A 26,271-nucleotide genomic window follows, 5' to 3' on the forward strand; every position below is an offset into this window, starting at 1 on the left:
ATGGAGTATAATCTTTTCAATATGTTAAATTCAGATTCCTAATATATTGTTGAGGGTTTTTACATCATGTTCATCAAGAGTGAAAATTTTCATTCTGTACTCCCCTCTGAAACTCTTTTCCCACCTCACAGGTTTCAGACTCCAGCCTTTGACTTCTTCCATTGTTGGTAAAGCAGAGAATTGCATGAATCTGCAGGTCTTTGTGGATCCCAGGTCACCAGCTCCAATTTCATCCTCCCATGAACGCATGTCACCTCCTTCTAGGGAAGATAGATTTCCCAGTCCTCACATCCTTATGTAGCACTATCATAAGCAAAGTGAAGTGAGGATCACCAGGATTAACTGATCTGTCAAAGATCACAAAGTTGTAGAGATGAGAATTGAATCCTTATCTGCTTCAAAAGCCTATCGTGTGTGTGTGTGTGTGTGTGGGGGGGGGGCCTGTCGTCTTTTTGTACCAGTCAGGTGCATGTCTTTAATGTTATAGACTGAATTTTATCCTCCCCATTAATGTTTAAGTTTCAACTCCCCAGGGTGACAGTTCTTGGGAGATAAAAGCCATTAAGGAAGTGATTAACTGAGGTCATCAGAGTGGGCCCCTAATCCAACAGGACCAGTATCTTTATAAGAGACACCAGAGATGTGTGAACAGAGGGAAAAAGCCCCTATTTCTTCATCTTATTGCTACATTATTGTCTCCCATCAGCTGATGGGTAAATATAATACAAAGATGCTAGGACATACATCACATCCATCTTCAGGGGATCTAACTGGAATTTCACATCATCGATGTAGTATTTTTTCTTATTTCACAAGAGATTTTACTTATTTGAGAGACAGAGAGCACAAGCAAGCGGAGGGACAGAGGGAGAAGCAGACTCCCCACTGAGCGTGGAGCCTGACAGGGCTCAATCCCAGGACCCTGAGATCATGACCTGGGCTGGTCAGATGCTTAACTGATTGAGCCACCCAGGCACCCTTTAATTTTTTTTTAAGATTTTATTTATTCATGAGAGACAGAGAGAGGCAGAGACATAGAGGGAGGAGAAGCAGGCTCCATGCAGGGAAACCAATGTGGAACTTGATCCCAGAACTCCAGGATCACGCCCTGAACCAAAGGCAGATGTTCAACCACTGAGCCACTCAGGTGTCCTGCACCCTTTAATTTTTAAAATAATCTCTACAAAATAAATAAATAAATAAATAAATAAATAAATAAATAAATAAATAAATAAATAAATAAATAAATAAAAAAAATAATCTCTACACCCAACATGGGGCTCAAACTCAACAACCCTAGTTAAGAGTCACATGCTCCATTGACTGAGCCAGCCAGGCACCCCCATCTGTGTAGCATTCTTGCCAAAAATGTTTAACTGGATTTTAATAATCAGGAAACAAATAGCGAGATGCAGATTGTAGAGCATTCTACACCACCGCTGGCCTGGACTCTTTAGAAAAATGAACTGTATATATATTTTATGGCAAAATTCTTAAAGCATATTAACAGTATTGTGATAATGTAAGAAAAGTCCTTATTCTTAGATGTCTGCTTCACTACTTAGGGGTAAAATGCCGTAATTTACTTTCAAATGGTTGAGGAAAAAAGTGTATACATATACTAAGTATAAAACAAATGTAGCAAACTATTAGTTTTTAATATTTTGAAATAAAGAATAAGGAAAGAAGAGTTCTGTTAGGGCAGAAGCTTGTCCGTCATCAAGCTGTTGAAGCATCATTTTCTTTAAATTGTGAACATTGGGCAGTCCCAGTGGCGCGGCGGCTTAGCGCCACCGGCAGCCTAGGGCATGATCCTGGAGACCCGGGATGGAGTCCCACCATCCCACGTGGGGCTCCCTGCATGGAGCCTGCTTCTCCCTCTGTGTCTCTGCCTCTCTCTCTGTCTCTCTATGAATAAATAAATAATCTTAAAAAAATAATAAAAATAAATTGTGAACATTATTTATTGTCTACTTCCTTTAGATAGAACTAGAATCCATTAAGCTAAAAGATGTACCTACTTTCTCCAGCACAGTACAGGAGTCAGTCAAATTTGACTCACAGACAATGGGGGAATTGACATGACAAAACTGGTATTTGACAGGAGTAAAAAATTTATCAGTAAATGTATCTTGTCACTTTTGCCTCTTAGTAATAGGCCTAGGATTTAGAAGTTTGCTTGCTTCAAAAATAACTTCCATTATTTTAGATTAGGGATTGACGAACATTTCCTATAAATGGTCAGAAAATATTTTTGACTCTGGACTATGCAATATCTATCCCAACTACTTAGTTCTGCCACAGTAGTGCAAAACAGCCACAGACACTGTATAACAATGCAAATGTGGGACACCTGGGTGGCTCAGAGGTTGAGCATCTGCCTTTGGCTCAGCTCCGGATCCTAGGATCCGGGATTGGGTCCTGCCCTGGGCTCTTTGTGGGGAGTCTGCTTCTCCCTCTGCCTATGTCTCTGCCTCTCTCTCTCTCATGAATAAATAAATCTTAAAAAAATAAAGTCCTTATTAGTTATAACTACACTGTAGAACTTCCTAAATTGTGACCCTAACTCCAATTTTTCCAGGCTCCAAATTGGTTTCTTATTCACTATTCTATTACCAGTATCTGGCACAATGCTCGGCATACAGTAGGTATCCAATAAATGTGGTGTGAAAACCATCATAGCACTCGTTTCTCACTCTTGCAAATGGTTGTAAACCTATGTTTCCTCCTCAGGCGCCTCCTATGATCTTAAGAACAGAAACCATTTCCATCATTTTCTGTTCCTCCTATAAAGAGTAAGAGCCCATGATCCTGACATGGCCCTTTTTCAGCTATAGTTAATCCTTTACATCTGGGAATTGAAAAAACAGGTTTATTATTATTATTATTAAAGATTTTATTTATTCACGACAGAGAGAGAGAGAGAGGCAGAAACACAGGCAGAGGGAGAAGCAGGCTCCATACAGGGAGCCTGACATGGGACTCAATCTCGGGTCTCCAGGATCACGCCCTGGGCTGAAGGTGGCACTAAATCGCTGGGCCACCGGGGCTGCCCGAAAAAACAGGTTTAAATGCGATTATGAATGTACATATGGGAGCTGTCAAAACAAACAAACAAACCTTTCCTCCCCACTCCAATGGTGCAAAGACCAAACAGGTCATACAATAAGTAAAATTACCTTTCTGATAAAGCTGTGGATAAACAAAAACCCTCAATCCTTTAGGCTTCAACTTAAATGTCACTTCCTTCCTCATAGTACCCATATGTATGTTCACAGAACTTTAAAAATCTCTGCCGTGATAATCTTTACATATGTGATTGTTCTGTTACCCCCACCCATCAACTGTAGGATTTGGGAGAGCAGACTTAAGATTATGTCATCCTTAGGGGAAGCAACCTAAAGAGAAGCTGGAGGAAAAACAGCAGTGTGACTGCTATGTTATACTACACAGAATGAGGGGAAAGAGCTGGCCTATGGAGGGGTCAAACATAAGAACCATACCTATCAACTATACGATTAAATAAACATATGTGGCTATTTTAGTTTATTTCCATTTCTACTTTTTAAAAAAGGAGAGGGGGACTTTTTAGTAGGTAACTAGTCTTTCATAAAAGGTCATTTGTAAAAAAAAATAATAATAATAAATAAATAAATAAATAAAATGTCATTTGTGTTGATACCTTAACCAAAACTGATTGTACTAACATTTTCTTACTTCGCTTTAGGAGAAGACACACAAACCTCAACCTAATAGTAATCCTATCCCCTGACACTACAGTCTGAATGGCTATACTAGAAGTCACACAGACCTAGAACCTCTTTCTCCGACAGCCAGTCTCCAATAATATGGGACTTCTAAACTAAGATGGGATTTGTGTATTCTATTAATTCTCTCAAGAAGTAAACTGATTTTAGTTCTTAAAGCACTGAACATCTAAAATAGCTAGTTATTTGATGTCCAAGGCTAATCCTGCACAGCTAAAGGAGAACAGGTAGGGAAGGAAAAGGTCACTAAGAGAGAAGCTGGCTACTACACAGCACATTCTCAAGACTATCTCAATGATCACTTTTAAAATTATTTGATGTCAGATGGTTTCCAGAGAATTAAAGCAGTTCTCTCAGCACATAGTGGCAACAAAACCATGAAATCAATGGTTCTATGATGATTCATTTTCTGCTTTTCAAAGCAAACACATGGAATAATACCTAATTTCAGTTCAAACTCATTTCCCTTTTATTAAAGTCCAAGTTACCATTACATGGTTTGGTATTCAATAAAGGAAAACTTGTTCAAATAAGGTAATATGTTATCATCAGTATTTCCAGGTGATTGTTTACAATCAAGTAGCATTATGAATAAATCCTTGAGAAGCCCATCTGTAAGAGAAAACAGGAAGAATTAGCCAGAAAATAAAGGAAAGATAGAAATCTTACTAAAACAGTATTTACTGGGGTGGTCCTCTTTTCCAACCATAAAAGTGCTGGGGAGTTGCCCTTTAAAAATGTTTTTAAAGAAATATGTCATCACAGCTAGGATATATCCTATGTAACAAAGATCTCTGGACTCCTTGGAATTCTACTTGATAAAATAAAATGTAAGGAGGAAATCTTCTATTCTGAATGCCTAATTTTCTCACAGAAATCTTTAGTACACATATTTAAAAAACCTTTCCATGTACTACAAAGATGAGCTAAATGACTTTAGCAAGGTGGTGGTGGTATGGGAGTGGACAAAGATAAAGTTAAGACTCCTGCTCCAGGGATCCCTGGGTGGCGCAGCGGTTTGGCGCCTGCCTTTGGCCCAGGGCGCGATCCTGGAGACCCGGGATGGAGTCCCGTGTCGGGCTCCCGGTGCATGGAGCCTGCTTCTCCCTCTGCCTGTGTTTCTGCCTCTCTCTCTCTCTCGCTGTGTGTGACTACCATAAATAAAATTAAAAAAAAAAAAAGACTCCTGCTCCAAAGCAACCTTTAACCATGCTCACTGGACCTGTATCTTGTGAGAGATCTGATACCAGCTCCTTCAATAATTTTGGGTGTACTTTTATAAGATAGTTTAGTTCCACTATTTTAAAAATAAATGTCCTCTTACTTTAAGGAAGCAAATCCACTATTTAAGCCTCATTGTTTACTACTGAGAAATGAATATAGCCTTCATAAATGCTTATATAGGACGTGTTATAGTAAGAGCAAGAGACTCTGGAGCAGTGGAGCTGGACTGCCTGGCTTAAAGTGTAGGTTCCAGTACTAGCTATAGGACTTTGGACAAGGTGCCTCAGTTTCTTCATTAATAAAATAGTAAAATGGAGTAATTATAAAAATTAATAACTCCCTCATGGGATGGTTTATGAGGATTAAATGAGTGAATATTTATACAGCATTTAAAACAGTGTCTGACATAGGAAGTTATATATACTATATGTGCTTAAATAAAATGAAAATGAGTTATGCTTATACATTTTCTGTTTTACAAAGGATTTTCTGCACACTCCTCTCTACCTAGATAATCTTGTGACTGGTTCTATTACCTGCCTTCCCACAGAGAATAAGGTATCAAATACGTTTTAATTATCAGTGAATATTTACTTGACTGTTAAATTCTAATATGGGCACACAAAAACAAATGCATCAAATTAATAGAACCCTGTTAAAAAAATAAACAGATGTATAAAAGCATGAGTGGTGAACGGCTTATACACAATGGATTACTTTTAGTTTGGGGGAGGTAAAAGGGCTAGAATTTTATTTTTGAAATATTTTATATGGATTTTTAATTAATGGGGCTTCCTCTTGCTTTTACACCAATAAGAGAACATTGTAACAACTAGAAATAACAATTCTAGCTCCTTAAATTTAGCATCATTGGTGCTCTCTGGATCTTTTATGTTCATAGCCACTAAGGCAGCCATTAAAAGGTCTTACTCTGAGAACACTGAAATGTTATCCATTCCCCACTCCCTGGATTCATTTCCTGTCTTATTCAGTGGAGTGTTGCTTACCCATGGGTTTTACACTTTGTCAAGGCCCAGTTCCTCTGGAGTGGAGATTCCCAGTTCATTTAAAGTTGGTCTAAGTTCCTGGATGACATAGGGGTAGATTTCCTTATGAGGTCCTGCTTTGTCCTGATGGCAAAGAAAATATCTACATTTAGCTCTCTGAAAAGCTGTGTCTATTAAAAAACTGAAATTGAGAATGCTTTTAATCACATATGCAGAGGCTAGTAGCAGAGGATCAAGTCACCTACTTTTTTTAAACTATTATTATTGGGAACCCTGGGTGGCGCAGCGGTTTAGCACCTGCCTTTGGCCCAGGGCAGGATCCTGGAGACCCGGGATCGAATCCCACATTGGGCTCCCGGTGCACGGAGCCTGCTTCTCCCTCTGCCTATGTCTCTGCCTCTCTCTCTCTCTCTCTCTCTCTCTGTGTATGACTATCGTAAATAAATAAAAATTTTTAAAAAAAATTTTAAAAATTATTATTATTATTCATGAGAGACACAGAGGGCGGCAGAGACACACACAGGCAGAGGGAGAAGCAGGCTCCATGCAGGGAGCCCAATGTGGGACTCGATCCCAGGACCCCAGAATCACGACCTGAGCCAAAGGCAGATGTTAACCACTGAGCCACCCAGGCGCCTCAATTGTATTGTTTTAAATTATAAAATTCTTGTTTAAAATGCAATGTATTTATTTGTTCACTACTGAAAAACCAGGAATCATAATCAAAAGGATAAATATATATCCTCTTATGTTTTCATCTATGTATTTTTTAAAAAATAAAATGGGGTCACACCACAAAGAATCATTTCATTATTTTTTTCAGTTAATAGACTGTGAATTGTTGGGGCAACTGTCAGTTCAGTCAGTAGAGTTTGTGACTCTTGATTACAGGGTCCTGAGTTCAAGCCCCACGTTGAGTGTGGAGCCTATTTAAAATTAAAAAAAGAAAACAGTAATAATATACTATGAATTATATAATGTTAAATGCATTAATTATCATAACATTAATAGATAACCTCTTTCAGGAAGTCCCATCATCTTAAGAAACCACTAACATTTAACTTCATACCACAAATAGCACAAAGAATCTTTGTACATCCTTAATTATTTCCTTAAGATAAATTCTCAAGTGGAATTGCCAAACAAGACAGTATCAAGCACAACTTTTTTTTATGTATGTATGTATGTATGTATGTATTCATTCATGAGAGACACAAAGAGAGAGAGGGGGAGAGAGAGAGGCAGAGACACAGGCACAGGGAGAAGCAGGCTCCATGCAGGGAGCTGACATGGGACTTGATCCCAGGTCTCCAGGATCAGGCCCCGGGCTGAAGGCAGCGCTAAACCGCTAAGCCACCCAGGCTGCCCCAAGCACAACTTTTTAAAAAAAGATTTTATTTATTTGTTTATTAAAGAGAGAGAGCATGCACATGAGCAGGGGGAGTGGCAGAGGGAGAGGGAGAGCAGATTCCCCGCTGAGCAGGGAACTTGACTAAGGGGCTTGATCCCAGGACCCTGAGAGTATGACCTGAGTTGAAGGCAGAAGCTTAACCAATGGAGCCACCCAGGTGCCCCTCAAGCACAATTTTTTAAAGACCTTGCATAAATTGTGCAAAACTGCCCTCCAAAAAGATTGTAATTGCAATGTACATTTCCTATAGCTTTAAGAACTGATTTTAGGTATTTTAACAAATTCAGAAACACAGAATATGCTGATACCTACCAACAGCCCACCCACATTGGAACTTTTTTTTTTCCCGGAACAACTTTAGCAATGTTATTTCACTGACCTTAACAACCTCTAGGATGCGAACTGCACTAGCAAAATCATTTAACCGTCTGCATGCCCGTAAAGCAGCATCAATGATTTTGGGTTCTGGAACCAGATCATAGCCAACAAGTGTGTTCATCCCTGTCAAATTAAAAAGAGGAGCCATATCAACCTGGAATATCTTCATATAAACTACATTTCAATTATCTATATGTTTATTAAATAATAAACGTGATCTTGTCTGTTTGGATCTCTATTCTCCTATCTAGAAAATAAGAGAACCTACCTTTAACAAATTCTAGATAGTAAGAGCATAGTTGATCCTCCACAATGAACTAGTAGAAGGAACTATGCAGTAGCATGCAGACTGAAGATTAAAAAACAACAATAAAAAACCCCAAGCATTTTCTTAAATGCTAATACAATTTTCGTAATAATTAGCTGGCTTCTTTTCAAACAAGAGGGTCATTTTCAAGTCGTATCCTTAAATCTTATTACAATGAATATACTTTAGTTGCTTTAAAATAGCTTTGATTGGGAAATAATCTAAGAACAACCCGAGAAATGCTTAAGGAGAATTAATGAAGCCCAAATGAGGACATTACAAAGATATAGAGAAGCATTAGTGCACATTCAACCAGAAAATGACTGGGCAGGATTACTTTCAGCTCTGCACAAAATGATACATCATAAAACAAGATTCTCTTAACGCAAACACAGAATTACTATTCTTTTCATTACTGCTACTTAAGATTATTCAGTAAGAATTTTCCTGGTTTCAGCAAATTAAGAGTCATTATTACATTACTGCAGATAAATCTGAAGCATGTAGATGTTCTGCTTTTATTTATTTTATTATATGTACAAAAAGCACAGTGACTACAATACTAGAATATAGTCACAGAAACTGAACTCTTGGTCTGTGGCAAATTACCATACACTTAAAAATAGTTATCTATTTGGCTATTAGACTAATTATCATTAATGTTACCGACTCATGTTCAATACAAATCTGCAAATTAGGAAAAACAATTTTTATGTTACTTAGAACACTAATTCAGGGCAAAACAAATAACAATTCAGAATAAAAATCACAAAAAACCCAAACTATTACCAAGAGTAGGGAGATAACCCAATGACTACTTGCTTAAATCATCTAAAAGGCACAAAACTGTTAACTCTTGCTCATATTGATCTACCATTACAGCAGTGGTTTTCAATCAGGGGTGATTTTGTCTCCCAGCAGACATTTTTGGTTGTCACACCAGGGTGGGGGTTGGTGGTTGGCACCTAGTAGGTTGAAGCCAAAGATGCTGCTAAACATCCTATAATGCAAAGGACAGCCCCACAACAAAGAACTATCGGGCCCAAAAAGTAAATTGTGCCTGCTTTAAAACTCTGCTTTACAAGAAACACTATGGAGGCTATAAACTTTCCCAACTGCAAGTTGCGTGACAATACCCAGTTTACATGAGGCATATTTTCAAAATAGCTGCTTTCAACAGAGTAGTGAAAGACTACAAAGTAGTTCCCAATTTTATGCCAAGTAGGCAAATAAGCCTATGTTCCACTTACCTTTACGCAATTCCCAGGCATCAATATCTGGCTTGTTGAAGTATGTCACCCAGCGAGCATCAAACTCCTCATCTGTCTCGTGTGACCCGTGGGAGTAGCAGCGAACTGATTGGACAGCTATAATAAGAAAGAACAATGACTTCAATGTGCAGAAAGAAATAATACTTGACATATCTTGTCAATATATTAAAGTTTGTTTTTTTTTAAATTGTGTTAAAATATTTACAACATCAAATTTACCATCTGAACCACTTTTAAGTATACAGTTCAGTGGGGTGAAATATATTCAATGCACTAAATTCTGAATCAACTATATTTATCATGGTAGGAAAATTATTCAGCAGGTCAAGTGAAACAAATCTTATGTACCGATGTGAAAAAAATCTTAAAAACTAAGCAAAGAAGGGCAGCCCCGGTGGCGCAGCGGTTTGGCGCCGCCTGCAGCCCAGGGTGTAATCCTGGAGATCCGGGATCGAGTCCCACATCGGGCTCCCTGCATGGAGCCTGCTTCTCCCTGTGCCTCTGTCTCTGTCTCTGCCTCTGTGTGTGTGTCTCATGAATAAATAAATAAAATCTTAAAAAAAAAAAAAAAAAACTAAGCAAAGAAAAGCAAGTAGAACAAAGAGTACTATACTACATACATATGTTTACACTTTTGCCCCCTAACATGTAAAGACTAGCTTCAAACTGTTAAAAGTGGTTATCTTTGGAAGGAAAACCTATTTTTTTTTAAAGACTTTATTCATGAGAGACACTGAGAGAGAGAGGTAGAGACACAGAGAGAGAAGCAGGGTCTACGCAGGGACCCCAATGTGGGACTCAATTCCAGGACTCCAGGATCACACCTTGGGCCGAAGGCAGGCACCACTGAGCTACCCAGGGATCCCCAAGAAAACCTATTTCTTTATATACTTCCACAATGTTTGAATTTTTATGATAAACAGTGTTAATTCCTAGTTTTATTTATTTTTATTTTTATTTTTAAAGATTTTATTTATTTATTCATGAGAGACACACGGAGAGAGAGAGAGGCAAAGACACAGGCAGAGGGAGAAGCAGGCTTCACGCAGGGAGCCCGACTTGGGACTCCATCCTGGGTCTCCAGGATGATGCCCCGGGCCCAAGGAGGCACTAAACCGCTGAGCCACCCAGGCTGCCCTAATTCCTAGCTTTAAAAAATGCTCATTCCAATTCTTAAACAAATGTATATATTTTTGATAAATTAAAAAAAAAATCTGATGCTTTCCTTTAGATTATATTCCAAAATAAATTACATATCCTGGCAAATACCAATTTAAAAACCTGTTTTATCAAACTATAGTCCCTTCCCTGCAAAGCTGATAAATCCCCTAAGAGGCAACATGCCCTCTCATTTATACCCAATGAAAAAAACGGTTCTAGGGATCCCTGGGTGGCGCAGCGGTTTGGCGCCTGCCTTTGGCCCAGGGCGCGATCCTGGAGACCCAGGATCGAATCCCACATCGGGCTCCCGGTGCATGGAGCCTGCTTCTCCCTCTGCCTGTGTCTCTGCCTCTCTCTCTCTCTCTTTCTCTGTGTGACTATCATAAATAAATAAAAATTAAAAAAAAAATTTTTTTTAAATAAAAAAAAACGGTTCTACATGATATATAAGAAGTTTTAAATAGATATATAGATCACACACACACACACAGGACACAGTGGGGAAAATACAGTCTCTTTAATAAATGGTGTTGGGAAAACTGGACAACTACATGCAAAAGAATGAAGTAGGACCACTTTCTTACACTATACACAAAAATGAACTCAAACGGATTAAAGACTTGAATGTAAGACTAGAGGCATAAAATTCCTAGAGGAAAACATAGGCAGTAAGCTCTTGGACATCAATCTGAGCAATATATTTTTGGATCTGTCTCCTCGAGGAAGGGCAACAAAAACAAAAATAAACAAATGGGACTACATCAAACTAAAAAGCTTTTGCACAGTGAAAGAAACCATCAACAAAAGGAAAAGGCAACCTACTGAATGGGGGTTGCTATTTGCAAATGATAAAACTGATAAGGGTTTAATATCCAAAATATAGAAAGAACTCACAAAATTCAGTATCAAAAGAGCAATCTAGGTATGCCTGGGTGGCTCAGTGGTTAAGCATCTGCCTTCGTCTCAGGGCATGATCCTGGGGTCCTGGGATCGAGTCCCACATCAGGCTCCCTGCATGGAGCCTGCTTCTCCTTCTGCCTATGTCTCTGCCTCTCTCTCTCTCTGTGTCTCTCATGAATAAATAAATAAAATCTTAAGAAAAAAAAAAAAGCAATCCAATTAAAAATGGGCAGAGGACCTGAATAGATACTTCTCCAAAGAAAATATACAGTTGGTCAACAGACACATGAAAAGATGCTCAATATCACTATCAAGGAAATGCAATTCAAAATCACTATGAGATATTACCTTATACTGATCAGAATGGCTATTATCAAAAAGGTAAGAAATAACAAGTGTTGGTGAGAATGTGGAGAAAAGAACACTCATGTACTGTTGGAGGGATTGCAAACTGGTGTACCCACTATGCAATACAGTATGGAGGTTCTTAAAATATTAAAAATAGAACTTTCATGTGATCCAACAATTTCACTTCTGGATATCTGGGTATTTATCCAAAGAAAACAAAAACAGTAATTCAAAAAGACATATGCACCCCATGTTGTTCACTGCAGCATTATCTACAATAGCCAAGACAAGGAAGCAACGTATGTATCCATAAATAAGATAAGTGGATAAAGAAGATGTGGTATGTACATATACAAATCTTGCCATTTATGACATGGATGGACCTGGAATATTATGGTTAAGTGAAATGAGCCAGACAAAGACAAATACCAAATGGATTTCACTTATATATGGAATCTAAAAAAATAAATCAAAAACAGACTCAGATACAGAGAACAATCCAGTGATTGCCAGAGGGAAGGGAGGGGAGGGTGTAGGCAAATAGGGATTAAAAAAAAATAGAAAAACAGGACACATTTAGAATTCTGCTCCCTACAGGGGGCACTTGGGTGGCTCAGTTGGCTGAGTGTCCAATTCATGATTTTGGCTCAGGTCATGATCTCAGGGATGTGGGACACAGCCCCAAGTCCCATGCCTTTGAGTCTTGTGCCTCTGTTGGGCTCCAAACTCAGCAAGCAGTCTACTTGAGATTCTCTCCTTCTGCCCTTTCCCCAACTTGTGTTCTCTAATAAATAAATCTGGGATGCCTGGGTGGCCCAGTGGTTGAGTGTCTGCCTTCAGCTCAGGGTGTGATCCTGGAGTTAGGAGGATCAAGTCCCACATCGGGCTCCCTGCATGGAGCCTGCTTCTCCCTCTGCCTGTGTCTCTGCCTCTCTGTCTGTCTCTCATGAATAAATAAATAAAATCTTTAAAAACAAAAAAATAAAGAAATAGGGCAGCCCAGATGTCTCAGCGGTTTAGTGCTGCCTTTGGCCCAGGGTGTGACCCTGGAGACCTGGTCCCATGCCGGGCTCCCTGTGTGGAACCTGCTTCTCCCTCTGCCTATGTCTCTGCGCCTCTCTCTCTGTGTCTCTCATGAATGGATAAATAAAAAAGGAAGGAAGGAAGGAAGGAAGGAAGGAAGGAAGGAAGGAAGGAAGGAAGGAAGGAAGGAAGGAGAAATCTTTGAGTGCCTGGGTGGCTTATCTGCCTTTTCTGCTCAGGTCATGGTATCAAGGTCCTGGAATTGAGCCCCACATTGGACTCCCTACTCAGCAGGGAATGTGCTTCTCCTTTTCCCTTTGCTCCTCCCCCACTGCTTGTTCTCTCTCCTGTTCTCATTCTCTCTCAAATAAATAAAATCTTTAAAAAAAAATTAAGGTAAACTTTACCCCCAATGTGGGGTTTCAACGTATGAACCTGAGATCAAGAGTCTTATGTCCAAAGACTGCACCAGCCAAGGGTCCCTATCCTTCATATCCTTAATACAGTAAATGTCAGGAGAAAGATCAGAAAACAGAAAAAGATGAAAGACTGCCAGTTCTGGAGATGGACTGCCACTACTACAACAAATGAGAAGATTCTCATTTAAATTACTATGTGAGGGGATCCCTGGGTGGCGCAGCGGTTTGGCGCCTGCCTTTGGCCCAGGGCGCAATCCTGGAGACCCAGGATTGAGTCCCACGTCGGGCTCCCGGTGCATGGGGCCTGCTTCTCCCTCTGCCTGTGTCTCTGCCTCTCTCTCTCTCTCTCTGTGACTACCGTAAATAAATAAAAATTAAAAAAAAAAAAATTTAAATTACTATGTGAGCCCGGAGCAAACTACCTGCCATTAGTCACAGGGGATCATAGCGCAAGTTCCAATCTTCCCAGAGACATAAATTACCTCCATTAACCAAACCCAGAATGAAGGAGGACATGTATATGAATGGGCTGGAATTGGCCATACTTTAATTTCTATGGTGAGGAAAAATAATGTATCTCTAGACTTAAATGTATTTGATTAGTGCAAACATTTAAGCAAAAGTACATGAATATTTAATAATACTTACAAGACTAATATTCACTTTAATACATCAGAAAGTATAGGTCAGGGCAGCCCCGGTGGCTCAGTGGTTTAGTGCCACCTTCAGCCCGGGATGTGATCCTGGGGATAGAGTACCCATCAGGCTCCCTGCATGGAGCCTGCTTCTTCCTTTGCTTGTATCTCTGCCTCTCTCTCTCATGAATAAATAAATAAAATCTTAAAAAAAAAAAAAAAAAAGTATAGTTCACAACAACCCTGTAACCCACTTACCAAAAATGTGTAAGCTACTTTTTTCAAAAACTAAAATTATCCTTAGCTTAGAGGAGTGCCTGGTTGGCTCAGTGGGAAGAGCATGTGACTCTTGATCTCAGGGCGGTGAGTTTGAGCCCCATGCTGAGTGTAGATTACTTAAGTAAATAAGTAATTTTATTTATTTTTTTTAAAGATTTATTCATGAGAAACACAGATAGAGGCAGAGACACAAGCAGAGGGAGGAGCAGGGTCCATGTAGGAAGCCGATGTGGGACCTGGTCCCAAGCCAAAGACAGACAACGCAACCGCTGAGCCACCCAGGTGTCCCATAAATAAGTAATATTTAAAAAATTATCCTTAGCTGAATAAAGTTCAAGTATAAAATGTTACAATCTCTTTGGAAGACTCTTTAGTGCTTTCTTATCAAGTTAAACACACACCTACCATACCACCCAATAAATCCACTTCTAAGTGTTTACCCAAGAAAACTGAAATATACGTATTCCTTCCCCAGAGATAATTACATGTATACTTCCTACCACCCAGAAAAGTGTTTCATACCCATTTTCTTTAGCTCTTGCTGGGCATGAATTCAAGAGATGACTAGCAGCTTTGTTCTGTTTTCTAATCAAAGAGAAAGATGATCAGCAACTACAAATCCCAGGCAAGGAGAATGATGGATCACCTTCAATAAGTTGTTCACCTTCCTTGTGGAAGTCCCAAATTATAAGCTGGTTATACTACCAAAAAGCTTTTATGAAACAACTACTTATAATATCAAGCATGCAATGGGAACATACATTTCCCCCCCTTCCAGCATAGCAAAACCAGGGGGTCTCCCACATGGTTTAAATTCTATCACTAACTTCAGTAAGGGGTAGGAGTAGGATCTACTCTCCTAGCTGTGGATATGCCCATATGCTTAACATTTTGATTTTTAGATATATAGTTTATAGACATTCTCTCTCCCCTACCAACCCAACTTATGTACAGCATTTCCAAACAGGTTTGAGGCTTGCAAGGCAAAGTATTTTGAAAGCAATTGCTCATTGCTTTCACACAACCTGAGGGTTCCAGAGTAGGGAAAAAATTACTATCTGAAAACTGGGACATTTCTGCTAACTCAATCTAAAAATCTAGTTCTTTTGGGGATCCCTGGGTTGCGCAGCGGTTTAGCGCCTGCCTTTGGCCCAGGGCGTGACCCCGGGGTCCCGGGATCGAATCCCACGTCGGGCTCCCGGTGCATGGAGCCTGCTTCTCCCTCTGCCTGTGTCTCTGCCTCTCTCTCTCTCTCTCTCTATCATAAAAATTTAAAAAAATAATTTTAAAAAATAAATAAATAAACTGAATGAAGAGAAGCGCATTTCTTAGGTGCCGGAAGGGTCCAGGTATAACACTCAAGAGTCAAGAGAGCCACCTTTTCAGCTCTGAGTTTGAGTTCACACGTCTACATGTGCACGCTCAGGGCTCCATTCCACAGCGCGGCATACATATACCGCCGCCGGGGGCCAAGACCGCAGAGCAGCTACACCGACTGCGAGGGCAGCGCTGGGCCACAGGAGTCTCCCCAAACCCCAGAGGGGAGGGAAGGCAAAGTACGAGGCAGGAATCAGCAGCACTCTTCATACTCCAGCAGTCCGCTTCCCGACTCGAAGCGAAAATAATAACAGAAAATAAACAAAAATAAAAAAAAATGAAAACATTTCTGAATGATCTTTAAAAATTAAAAAAAAAAAAAAAATTAGTGATAAAGCTGCCCTTACGGGGATCCCTGGGTGGCGCAGCGGTTTGGCGCCTGCCTTTGGCCCAGGGCGCGATCCTGGAGACCCGGGATCGAGTCCCACGTCGGGCTCCCGGTGCATGGAGCCTGCTTCTCCCTCTGCCTATGTCTCTGTCTCTCTCTCTCTCACTGTGTGCCTATCATAAATAAATAAAAATTAAAAAAAAAAAAAAAAAAAAAAAAAGCTGCCCTTACGTTTGCAGAGCGGTATTCCCGAGTCTGCGAGGACACCCGATTTGCGAGGGTCGAGCGCCCTACCCTTAGACCTAACGACACTCGGGCTCCCCTCCGGACCTCGGGCAACCCCGCACACGCAGACCCAACCTAAAAAACGGAAGCGCTGGAGCGCGGCACGGCGGTCCCCGCGACGCCGCCGAGGTCTGTGAAGGTGACACGCAGCGCCGGCCCAGGAGGGCCTGATCACCCGCGCGCGCGTCCCCAAGGCAGCCCCGGGTGTCCGTGCCCGGGTGTCCGGAAGGGCCACCTCCGCCCCTACGCGGACCGCGGCGCGCCCCGGGGCTCAATGTCACCTTCGCCCACGCGCTGCAGGCCGGCGGCCGACGGACACTCCCAGTCAGGTGGCCGCGGGGTCGGCGCCGGGGCACGGCCACGGCCACGGCCCGGGACGAGGGCGTCCGCGGCGCGCGGGAGGCAGGTCCGCGGCGGGGCGGCGGCGGCGTCTTCGAGTCCCCCGCGGGCGGCGGCGGCCACCAGGCTCGTCCGCCCGCCCGCGGGGCAGGGGCTAGGCCGCGGGGCGAGCCTGCCCTCGAGTGGCGGCGGGAGCCCAGGTCACCGCAAGGACACGCGGGCGCCGGCGGGGGCGACGGGCGCCTTACCGGCGGCAGGGCCGGGGGCCGGGGCTGGGTACCGGAGGCCTCGGGGGCTGGCTCGGGCGGCGGCGGCGGCGGCGGCTACGGCGCCACGGCGGAGAGCGGCGCCGAGCATGACGGCGATGGCGGCGCGCAGTGCGAGGCTGAGGCGAAGCCGGGTGTGAACTCGCGGGCCGCTCCGGAGCTGGCGGGGGCCGGACTCACGCACGGACGCACGTCGGGCGGAGCGTCAGGCCCCGCCCACTGCGGCGCTCGCGCTTGAGCGGGCTACGGTGGCGCGCTGGGGACAAGCCACCTCGGCACCGCGCGCCGCCGAGCTCCGCCCGGGCTCAGGCTGCGGTCCGCGGGGGGCGAGAACGTCGGGAAGGTCGACGGCGGCCGCGGGACCCTGTCGGGGTTCAAGTCCAGATGGGGGCGCTAAGGGGCTCCTGGGGGCTCAGGCGGTAAAGCATGCGACTCGATCTCAGGGTCGCGAGATCGAGACCAAGGTGGTCTTAGAGATAACTGAAAAAAAAAAAAAAAAAAAAAAGGAGATAAGGAGATTTAAATGGGACTGTTAACAATGACAGCAGCCCTAAGTTATAATAAAAGTATCTTCTTTAAAAAAAAAAAAAAAAGTATCTTCTTTGTATGACTTCTCTTCCCCGTGGAGCCTAAAATAAGGAAGTGGGGAAAAACACAACCGCGTACGTGTAAAGAATCTTTTTTTTTTTTAAGATTTTGTTTTATTTATTTATTCATTTATTTATTTACGACACAGACACAGGCAGAGGGAGAAGCAGGCCCCATGCACCGGGAGCCCGACGTGGGACTCGATCCCGGGACCCCGGGGTCACGCCCTGGGCCGAAGGCAGGTGCTAAACCACTGAGCCCCCCAGGGATCCCTTAAAGGATCTTTTTTTTTTTTTTTTTAAAGGATCTTATTAGTAACTGTTACATCACAAACCCGCAAGCATTAAAAATTGAGTTCAGCCACTTCACTCTACAGGCGAGGAAACAGGCTCATAAAGCAGATTGCTTGCTGGCAATCAAGGTTCTCAAATCCCCCATTCTGAAGACTTAACCTGGATATTTGTTGTATAGCGACTTATGATTTCGAATCCATGTTTTGAAAGCTTGTTTTGGACAAAGTTGTTTGTGGTTTGAATTTGTTTGGAATGACTTATTTTGATGAAATTGCTTTGAAGTTGGATATTTAGACTTAACTGATGAAACAGTTGCACTTGGAGCAGAGAGGACCCTTAGGCCATTGGCAGCATAGTAAGGTCCCTGGTGTCCATCACTTGATGGACTTCATTTATTTATTTTAAAGATTTTATTTGGGACGCCTGAGTGGCTCAGCCGTTGAGCATCTGCCTTCAGCTCAGGTCAGGATCCCAGGGGCCTGGGATCGAGTCCTGCATTGGGCTCCCTATGAGGAGCCTGCTTCTCCCTCTGCTTATGTTTCTGCCTCTCTGTCTCTTATGAATAAATAAACAAAAATCTTAAAAAAAAAAAAAAAAAAAGATTAACAGAGAGAGCCAGAGAGCACAAGTGGGGGCAATGGCAGAGGTAGAAGGAGAAGCAGGCTCCCCACTGAGCAGGGAGCCGGAAGCAGCTTGATTCCAGAATCCTGGGATCATGACCCGAGTGGAAGGCAGACACTTAACCCACGGGGCCACTCAGGCACCCCCAGGACTTTTTAACTTTAAAAAATTTTTTTTTTAAAGATTTTATTTATTCATTCATGAGAGACAGAGAGAGAGGCAGAGACACAGGCAGAAGGAGAAGCAGGCTCCATGCAGGGAGCCCGATGTGGGACTCGATCCCGGGACTCCAGGATCACGCCCTGGGCTGAAGGCAGCGCTAAACTGCTGAGCCACCTGGGCTGCCCGACTTTTAGACTTTATAAAGAATTCGTGAGGACTTACCAAGAGCATCCCATCTGGATAAGACTACCCTTTGCTATTCTCGGAAGGACTTGAGACACTTGATCCTGCCATGGCCAGGCTGGGTGCTCTTGTTTGGTAGTGGTATTTTTTTTTTATAAATTTTTATTTATTTATGATAGTCACAGAGAGAGAGAGAGAGAGAGGGAGAGGGGCAGAGACACAGGCAGAGGGAGAAGCAGGCTCCATGCACCGGGAGCCTGACGTGGGATTTAATCCCAGGTCTCCAGGATTGCGCCCTGGGCCAAAGGCAGGTGCCAAACCGCTGTGCCACCCAGGGATGCCCTGGTAGTGGTATTAAACCACACAACAATCTCAGGTAGATAGGGACGTGTGTCCCTTCCTTGGCAAGGCTACTCCTTATAGACAGTGGCACATGTAATGCTCCCTGCAGTAGTAACCTTTTAAGCAGCCTACCTTGCCTACCGGGGCCTTGGCCTGCTTGCTATGTGCCCCAACAATGAGGAGTCTCGGTGATGAAGTTTTGGAATTACAGATGAGATCTGGAGCCGATGACCAAGAAAGAATTCTTGAAGACATCTTTGGTGCAAAATGGTGGTTTTATTAAAGCCCGGGGACAGGACCCATAGGAAGGAAGAGCTGCTGCCTCGGGCCTGTGAGGGGTGGCAGAGTATATGGGACTTGGGAGTTGGGAGGGGTTTGAGGATAGCGTAGTCTCCAAGGAATTTTGGAAGCAAGATTTCAGGGCCTTGAGGGGACCAGCTATTGTTGGGAAAGGTCACTTATTACCATCTAATAAACCCTGAGTCATGACACCCTTCAGGTGGAGATCAGTGGGCCTTGTGCTTGGAGGATGATGATTGCCAACACGTATCTTCAGGGGTTTAGATATAGAGGAAATTTTTTTTTAAGATTTTTTATTTATTTATTCATGAGAGACACAGACACAGAGAGAGAGTCAGAGACACAGGCAGAGGGAGAAGCAGGCTCCACGCAGGGAGCCCCTCGCGGAACTTGATCCCGGTCTTCAGGATCAGGCCCTGGGCCAAAGGCGGCGCTAAACTGCTGACCCACCCGGGCTGCCCAAGATAAAGGAAATTTCTAAAGGGATTTTTATATGTTAAAGTAGACTTACAGGCTCCTGGGGGTCGGGCTAAATTGCCTTCTGCCCTTAGCAAAGTATTAACAAGGAGGCAGCTGAGTCCCATAGAGGACTGTCCTGCTGCCTGTTTCAAGGACTTGCCAATGTGCTGCCCCCCAGGCTTGGGCCTTGTCCTCAGTAGCCCTGTGTTCCCCCATCACAGGCAGGCAGCCGATACCCAGCTTTTCGTTGGAAGGGCTGACTCTCCCAAGAACCAACTCCTAGAAAGGTACACCTCAACTAAATTTGGACTTTATTTCTTTCATCTCCACTTTGTCTGGAACTATAGTGTAATCTGTCATTGATTTGGAGTATGTTATTTCTTATTGGCTCCAGAAGAGACATTATCCTGTATGCTATTGGCTTGTGAAATATTATCACAGTGAACCTGTGTTAGGCAAATTATTGGCAAAGACAGTCTCCGTCTCTGAGCACAATTTGCCTCGAGTAAAACAGTATTTCTGGCCAGATGCCTGCCCCCAATCCCTAGAGGAAGGCTCCTATAGCAGACTGCTCTGAAATGGGGTTGATTACATTCCAAGGCTCTAAACATCTAATCTGGCCTTATTAACTACATCCTAACTTTGAGCTCCTGGGCAGTGGGTCCCCTTCCCCAGGCCTGAATTACCATACTGCCACCGAGAGTTAATGAGACAGTATCTTGTCTTGGTATCCTTCATTCTCTATCCCTGGACTCACCAAGGAAAGAAGAGATGGACATTCAGGTACCACTTTCTCACTCCAGGCTCTTTCTCCTGGCTGTGAGCCTCTACCCTTCTCATTTCCCTCCCTCTCAGTGTGGTTTTAGAGGGTATGACCCTGGCTGTCAAAAGGACAAAAAAGAGTTTCTTTTCAAAGCACCTGCCCTCACCTCCCACCAGCCTAACCAAAGAACACCTGGAGAAGCTTTGACCTCATTGTATTTGAATTAATATTTATCAAATCTCAGGATGAGGTCAGCATTCCTGTAATTAAGAAAGTACTAGGGTATATTGCACCTGAATCCCAGCTGGTCTCTCTGCTGTCAATCTCTCCACTTTGTCTACAGTGTCTTAGATTGGCTACTAGAGTGTTTTGTTTAATATAATTATGGCATGGGGATCCCTGGGTGGCCCTGGAGTCTCGGGATCGAGTCCACATCGGGCTCCCTGCATGGAGCCTGCTTCGCCCTCTGCCTGTGTTTCTGCCTCTCTCTCTCTCTCCATCTCTCTCTCTGTTTCTCATGAATAAATAAATAAAAATCTTTAAAAAATAATATAATTATGGCAATAATTTATTATTTGTCACTGCATGCTGCAAACTTTTCCTTTATTTATGTTTGTTTTTTTAATAGTTCCATGAGTTTTTAAAGATTCATTAACATATAGTGTATTATTATTTTGGGGTAGAGTTCAGTGATTCATCAGTTGCATATAACACTCAGTGCTCATTCCATCAAGTGCCCTCCTTAACACTCATCACCTAGTTACCCCATCCCCACAGCCTCTCCTCTCCAGCGACCCTCAGTTTTTTTCCTGTGATTAAGAGTCGCTTACAGCTTGTCTCCCTCTCTGACTTCATCTTGTTTTACTTTTTTCCTCTCTTTCCCTATGATCCTCTGTTTTTCTTAAATTCCACACATGAGTGAGATCATACGATAATTGTCTTTCTCTGATTGACTTACTTCACTTAGCATAATACTCTCTAGTTCCAACCACGCCATTGCAAATAGCAAGATTTCATTTTTTTGATAACTGAGTAATATTCCATTGTATGTATACCACATCTTCTTTATCCATTCATCTGTTGATGGACATCTGGGTTTTTTCCATAGTTTGGCTTTTGTGGACATTGCTACTATAAATATTGGGGTGCAGCTACCCCTTTGGATCACTACATTTGTATCCTTGGGGTAAATACCCAGTAGTGCAATTGCTGGGTCATAGGGTAGTATATTTTCAACTTTTTGAGGAACCTCTATACTGTTTTCCAGAGTGGCTGCACCAGTTTCATTCCTACCAACACTGTGAGAAGGTATCCCTTTTTCCACATCCTTGCCAACATCTATCGTTTCCTTCCATTTCTATTTGTTGCAACAGCTTCAAAAAAATAGGTATTAATTCTTCTTTAAATGTTTGCTAGAATTACCCTGAGAAGCCATCCAGCTCTGGATTCTTGTTTGTTGGGAGATTTTTTGATTACTGATTCAATTTCCTTGCTGGCTATGGGTCGGTTCAGGGTTTTCTATTTCTTCCTGTTTCAGTTTTGGTAGTTTATACATCTCTTGAAATGCATCCATTTCTTCCAGAGTGCCTAATTCGTTGGCATACAGTTGCTCATAATATGTTCATATAATTGTTTGTATTTCTTTGGCGTTGGTTATGATCTCTCCTCTTTAATTCAATGATTTTATTTATTTGGGTCCTTTCTCTTTTCTTTTTGATAAGTCTGGCCAGGAGTTTATCAACCTAACTAATTCCTTTGAAGAACCAGATCCTAGTTTTGTTGATCTGTTCTACTGTTCTTTTGGTTTCTATTTCATTGATTTATATTCTTTATTATCTTCTCCTGCTAGGTTTAGGCTTTATTTGCTGTTTTCTCCAACTCCCTTAGGTTTAAGGTTATGCTGTGTATTTCAAACCTTTCTTATTTTTTGAGAAAGGCTTGTATTCCTGTATACTTTACCTCTTAGTGTTGTGTCCAAGATTGCTAATCCAAGAAACCACCAAGGAGCTGACACCAATGCAAACGCACGAGGGTTTATTAGCAAGCTCGAGCTTGGGTCCAAGTATACCCAACACAGCGGAGCAGGGACTTGGACCCCGAAGTGGGTTACAGCTGGTTTTTTTATAGGCTGGTCTAGGGGATTTTCAGAAGGGGTGGAGGAATTTCTCAAGTTCTGTTTACATTCTGATATGGGGCTTTCAAGGGCATTGAGCTCTGTTCTCATTCTAATATGGGACTTTTTACCATGGGCATGGGCTTTGTTGTCTTTCTGATATGGGATTCTCTGCCAAGGGTAATTCTGAGCTCTGTTGTCTTTCTGATATGGGATTCCCTGCAAGGACATTAAGGACATTCTGCAGTTTTTCCCGTAAAGTTCAGCTCTTATTCACAGGGGCCTAAGATGGCTGTACTTGTGCTAATGCTAAACTTTATGTGGGATGGCCTTAATTTTTCTCGGCCTCCACATTAGGACCGCCTTTGCTGCATCCCAACAGTTTTGAACAGTTGTGCTTTCATTTTCATTTGTTTACCTGAATTTTTAATTCTTTTTTGATTTCTTGGTTAACCCATTCATTTTTCAGTAGGATGCTCTTTAGCCTCCATGTATATGAGTTCTTTCCAAATTTCCTTTTGTGACTGAGTTCCAGTTTCAAAGCAGTGTGGTCTGAAAATATGCCAAGAATGATCCCAATCTGTTGGTACCAGTTGAGACCTGATTTGTGACCAAGTATGTAATCTATTCTGGAGAATGTTCCATGTGCACTGGAGAAGAATGTGTATTCTGTTGCTTTAAGATGGAATGTTCTGAATATATCTGTGAAGTCCATCTGGTCCAATGTGTCATTCAAAGCCCTTATTTCCTTGTTGATCTTCTGCTTAGATGATCTGTCCATTCAGTGACTGGGGTATTAAAGTCCCCTACTATTATTATATTATTATTGATGCATTTCTTTAATTTTGTTATTATTATTTTTAAAATATTTTATTTATTTATTCATGAGAGACACAGAGAGAGACAGAGACATAGGCAGAGGCAGAAGCAGGCTCCTCACAGGGAGCCTGATATGGGACTTGATCCCTGGACCCGAGATCATCCCCTGAGCTAAAGGCAGATGCTCAACTGCTGAGCCACCCAGCCGTCCTTAATTTTGTCATTAGTTGGTTTATATAATTGGCTGCTCCCATGTTAGTGGCATAAATATTTACAATTATTAGATCTTCTTGTTGGATAGACACTTTAATTATGATATAGTTCCTCATCTTTTTATAGTCTTTGGTTTCAAATCTAATTTGTCTGATATAAGGATTGCAATTCCAGCTTTCTTTGGATGTCCATTAGCATGATAGCACGATAAAGGGTTTCCACACCCTCATTTTAAGCCTGGAGGTGTCTTTGGGTCTAAAATGGGTCTCTTGCAGATGGCATATCAATGGGTCTTGCTTTTTATCCAATCTGATACCCTGTGTCTTTTGATTGGGGCATTTAACCGGTTTACATTCAGATTAACTATTGAAAGATATTAATTTAGTGCCAAAGTGACCTGTAAAGTCACTTTCTATGTACTGTCTCTGTTCCTTTCTGGTCTATGTTATTTTGGAACTCTCTCTTTACTTAAAGGATCCCGTTTAATATTTCTTGTAGGGCTGGCTTATTGACCACAAATTCTTTTAGTTTCTGTTTGTCCTGGAAGCTTTTTATCTCTCCTTTTTTTTGAATGATATCCTAGCTGGATAAAGTATTCTTGGTTGCATATTTTTCTTATTTAGCATCTTGAATATATCATGCCAGTCTTTTCTGGCCTGCCAGGTCTCTGTGGATAGGTTTGCTACCAGTCTAATGTTTCTACCCTTGTAGGTTACAGATCTCTTGTCCTGAGCTGCTTTCAGGATTTTCTCTTTGTCTCTGAGATTTGCAGGTTTCACTATTATACGTCGGGGTGTTGACTTATTTTTATTGATTTGGGAGGGGTGTGTGTCTCTGTGCCTCCTGGACTTGAATGCCTGTTTCTTTCCCCAGAAAGGGAAGCCCTGTGCTATAATTTGCTCCAATATACCTTTTGCTCCCTTCTGTCTCTCTCCTTTTCTTCTGGGATCCCAATTGTTCGAATGTTGTTTTGCTTTATGGTATCACTTATCTCTTGAATTCTACCCTCATGATTCAGTAGTTGTTTATCTCTTTTTCTCAGCTTCTTTATTCTCCAACATTTTGTCTTTTATATCACTAATTCTCTCTTCTACCTCATTTATCCTAGCAATTAGAGCTTCCATTTTTTTATTGCATCTCATTAATAACCTTTTTGATTTTGACATGATTAGATTTTAGTTCTGTTATTTCTCCAGAAAGGGATTCTCTAGTGTCTCCTAGGCTTTTTTTCAAGCCCAGCTAGTATCTTTATAGCAACCCTAGTTCCGACATCTTACTTACATTCATACTGATTAGGTTCCTGGCAGTCAGTACTGCCTCTTGTTCTCTTTTTTGAGGTGAGTTTTTCTGTCTTGTCATTCTGCCCAGAGAAGAATAGATGAACGAGATACTGAAATAGCCACAAATCAGAGACTCGAAACCAGAAAAAGAAAAAGAGAGAGAATATAATCAGATAAGTAAACAGAACAGAGCAAAGCACTGGAACCTGTGTGTATTTTGGTCTGTTTGTTAGAAAATTTGATCCCAAAATTGTAAAGAAAGAAAAACTTATATATGTACAAAAATAAAATTAAATACAATGAAAGGATAGTTTATAACTGTGAAAAAAGAAAATTAAAAGAAAAAAAATGAAGGAATATAAATAGGTGAACAGAACAGAGCAATACACTATATCCTAAGTGTATTTTAATCAGTTTGTTAGAAGAAACTACATCTCAAAATTGTAAAGAAAGAAAAACATATAGGGCAGCCCTGGTGGCGCAGCGGTTTGGCGCCACCTGCAGCCTGGGGTGTGATCCTGGAGACCTGGGATGGAGTTCCACATCCCGCTCCCTGCATGGAGCCTGCTTCTCCCACTCCCTCTGCCTGTGTCTCTGCCTCTCTCTCTGTGTCTATGAATAAATAAATAAAATCTTTAAAAAAAAAGGAACTTACACATATTAAAAAAAAGAAAAACATATATATACAAAAATAAAATTAAATACAATGAAAGGATAGAATGTAACTGTAAAAATGAAAATTTAAAAAGTTTTTAAAAAAAATTTAAAAAGATTTTAGAGAAACCTGGGTGGCTCTGTGGTTGAGCACCTGCCTTCGGCCCAGGGTGTGATCCTAGAGTCCTGGATCGAGTCCCACATCAGGCTCCCTGCATGGAGCCTACTCCCTCTGCCTGTGTCTCTGCCTCTCTCTCTCTGTGTCTCTCATTAATAAATAAATAAATCTTTAAAAAAAACGATTTTATTCTTTATTTTTTGTTTTGTTTTTCAAAGATATTATTTCTTTATTTGACAGAGAGCAAGCAAGCACAAGCAGGGGGAGAGCAGCCAGAGAGAGAGGGAGAAGCTGACTTCCTGCAGAGCAGGGAGCCTGATATGGGGCTCAATCCCAGGATCCTGGGATCATGACCCAAGCGGAAGGCAGATGCCCAACCTAATAAGCCAACCAGGGGCCCCTAAAAAAAGATTTTTAAATAAGAGTTGATAAAATAAGAAACTGATTGAAAAAGAAAAGAGAAAAAAAAGTAAAATTGAAGACTAAAGAATCATGGGGAGAAAAAAATGAATTCTACATACTGTTTCCCCCCTAGCGCTGGAGTTCTGCAGTTCTCTAAGATTAGTAAACTTGATCTTGGCTGGATGTTCCTGCTGGTCTTCTGAGGGAGGGGCCTGTTGCCCCGATTCTCAGATGTT

The 26,271-nt window shown here is 41.9% G+C and overlaps 1 protein-coding gene across 2 annotated transcripts; it reads right to left on the reverse strand.

Moving 5' to 3' along the window:
* Positions 1–207: 207 nt before the first annotated feature.
* COX5A (cytochrome c oxidase subunit 5A) lies at positions 208–16,927 on the reverse strand. Of its 2 annotated transcripts, none has more exons than XM_072809690.1 (5): positions 16,708–16,906; positions 9,345–9,461; positions 7,789–7,910; positions 5,999–6,121; positions 208–347 (listed from the first exon to the last, which is right to left on the reverse strand). In XM_072809690.1, the coding sequence occupies exons 1-4, from the start codon at positions 16,814–16,816 to the stop codon at positions 6,008–6,010; spliced, it is 462 nt and encodes a 153-aa protein (XP_072665791.1). In that variant the 5' UTR covers positions 16,817–16,906; the 3' UTR covers positions 208–347; positions 5,999–6,007. The 2 variants fall into 2 exon arrangements, with proteins under 2 accessions (XP_072665791.1, XP_072665790.1); XM_072809689.1 differs by lacking the exon at positions 208–347 and adding an exon at positions 4,213–4,379 and having other exon boundaries at positions 16,708–16,927.
* Between the last annotated feature and the right edge of the window lie 9,344 nt (positions 16,928–26,271).

Source organism: Canis lupus, chromosome 32 (assembly GCF_048164855.1).
Source record: "Canis lupus baileyi chromosome 32, mCanLup2.hap1, whole genome shotgun sequence".
NCBI classification, from domain to species: domain Eukaryota; kingdom Metazoa; phylum Chordata; class Mammalia; order Carnivora; family Canidae; genus Canis; species Canis lupus.

What these genes read in the sequence shown, in the direction of transcription:
- COX5A (XM_072809690.1), bottom strand. Translation starts at nt 16,816, where the DNA reads ATGCTCGGCGCCGCTCTCCGCCGTGGCGCCGTAGCCGCCGCCGCCGCC. An exon ending in GGCCCCCGGCCCTGCCGCCG is followed by an intron (nt 9,462 to 16,707) that starts GTAAGGCGCCCG and finishes TTCTTATTATAG; the next exon opens with CTGTCCAATCAGTTCGCTGC. An exon ending in GCATCCTAGAGGTTGTTAAG is followed by an intron (nt 6,122 to 7,788) that starts GTCAGTGAAATA and finishes CTTTGCCATCAG; the next exon opens with GACAAAGCAGGACCTCATAA.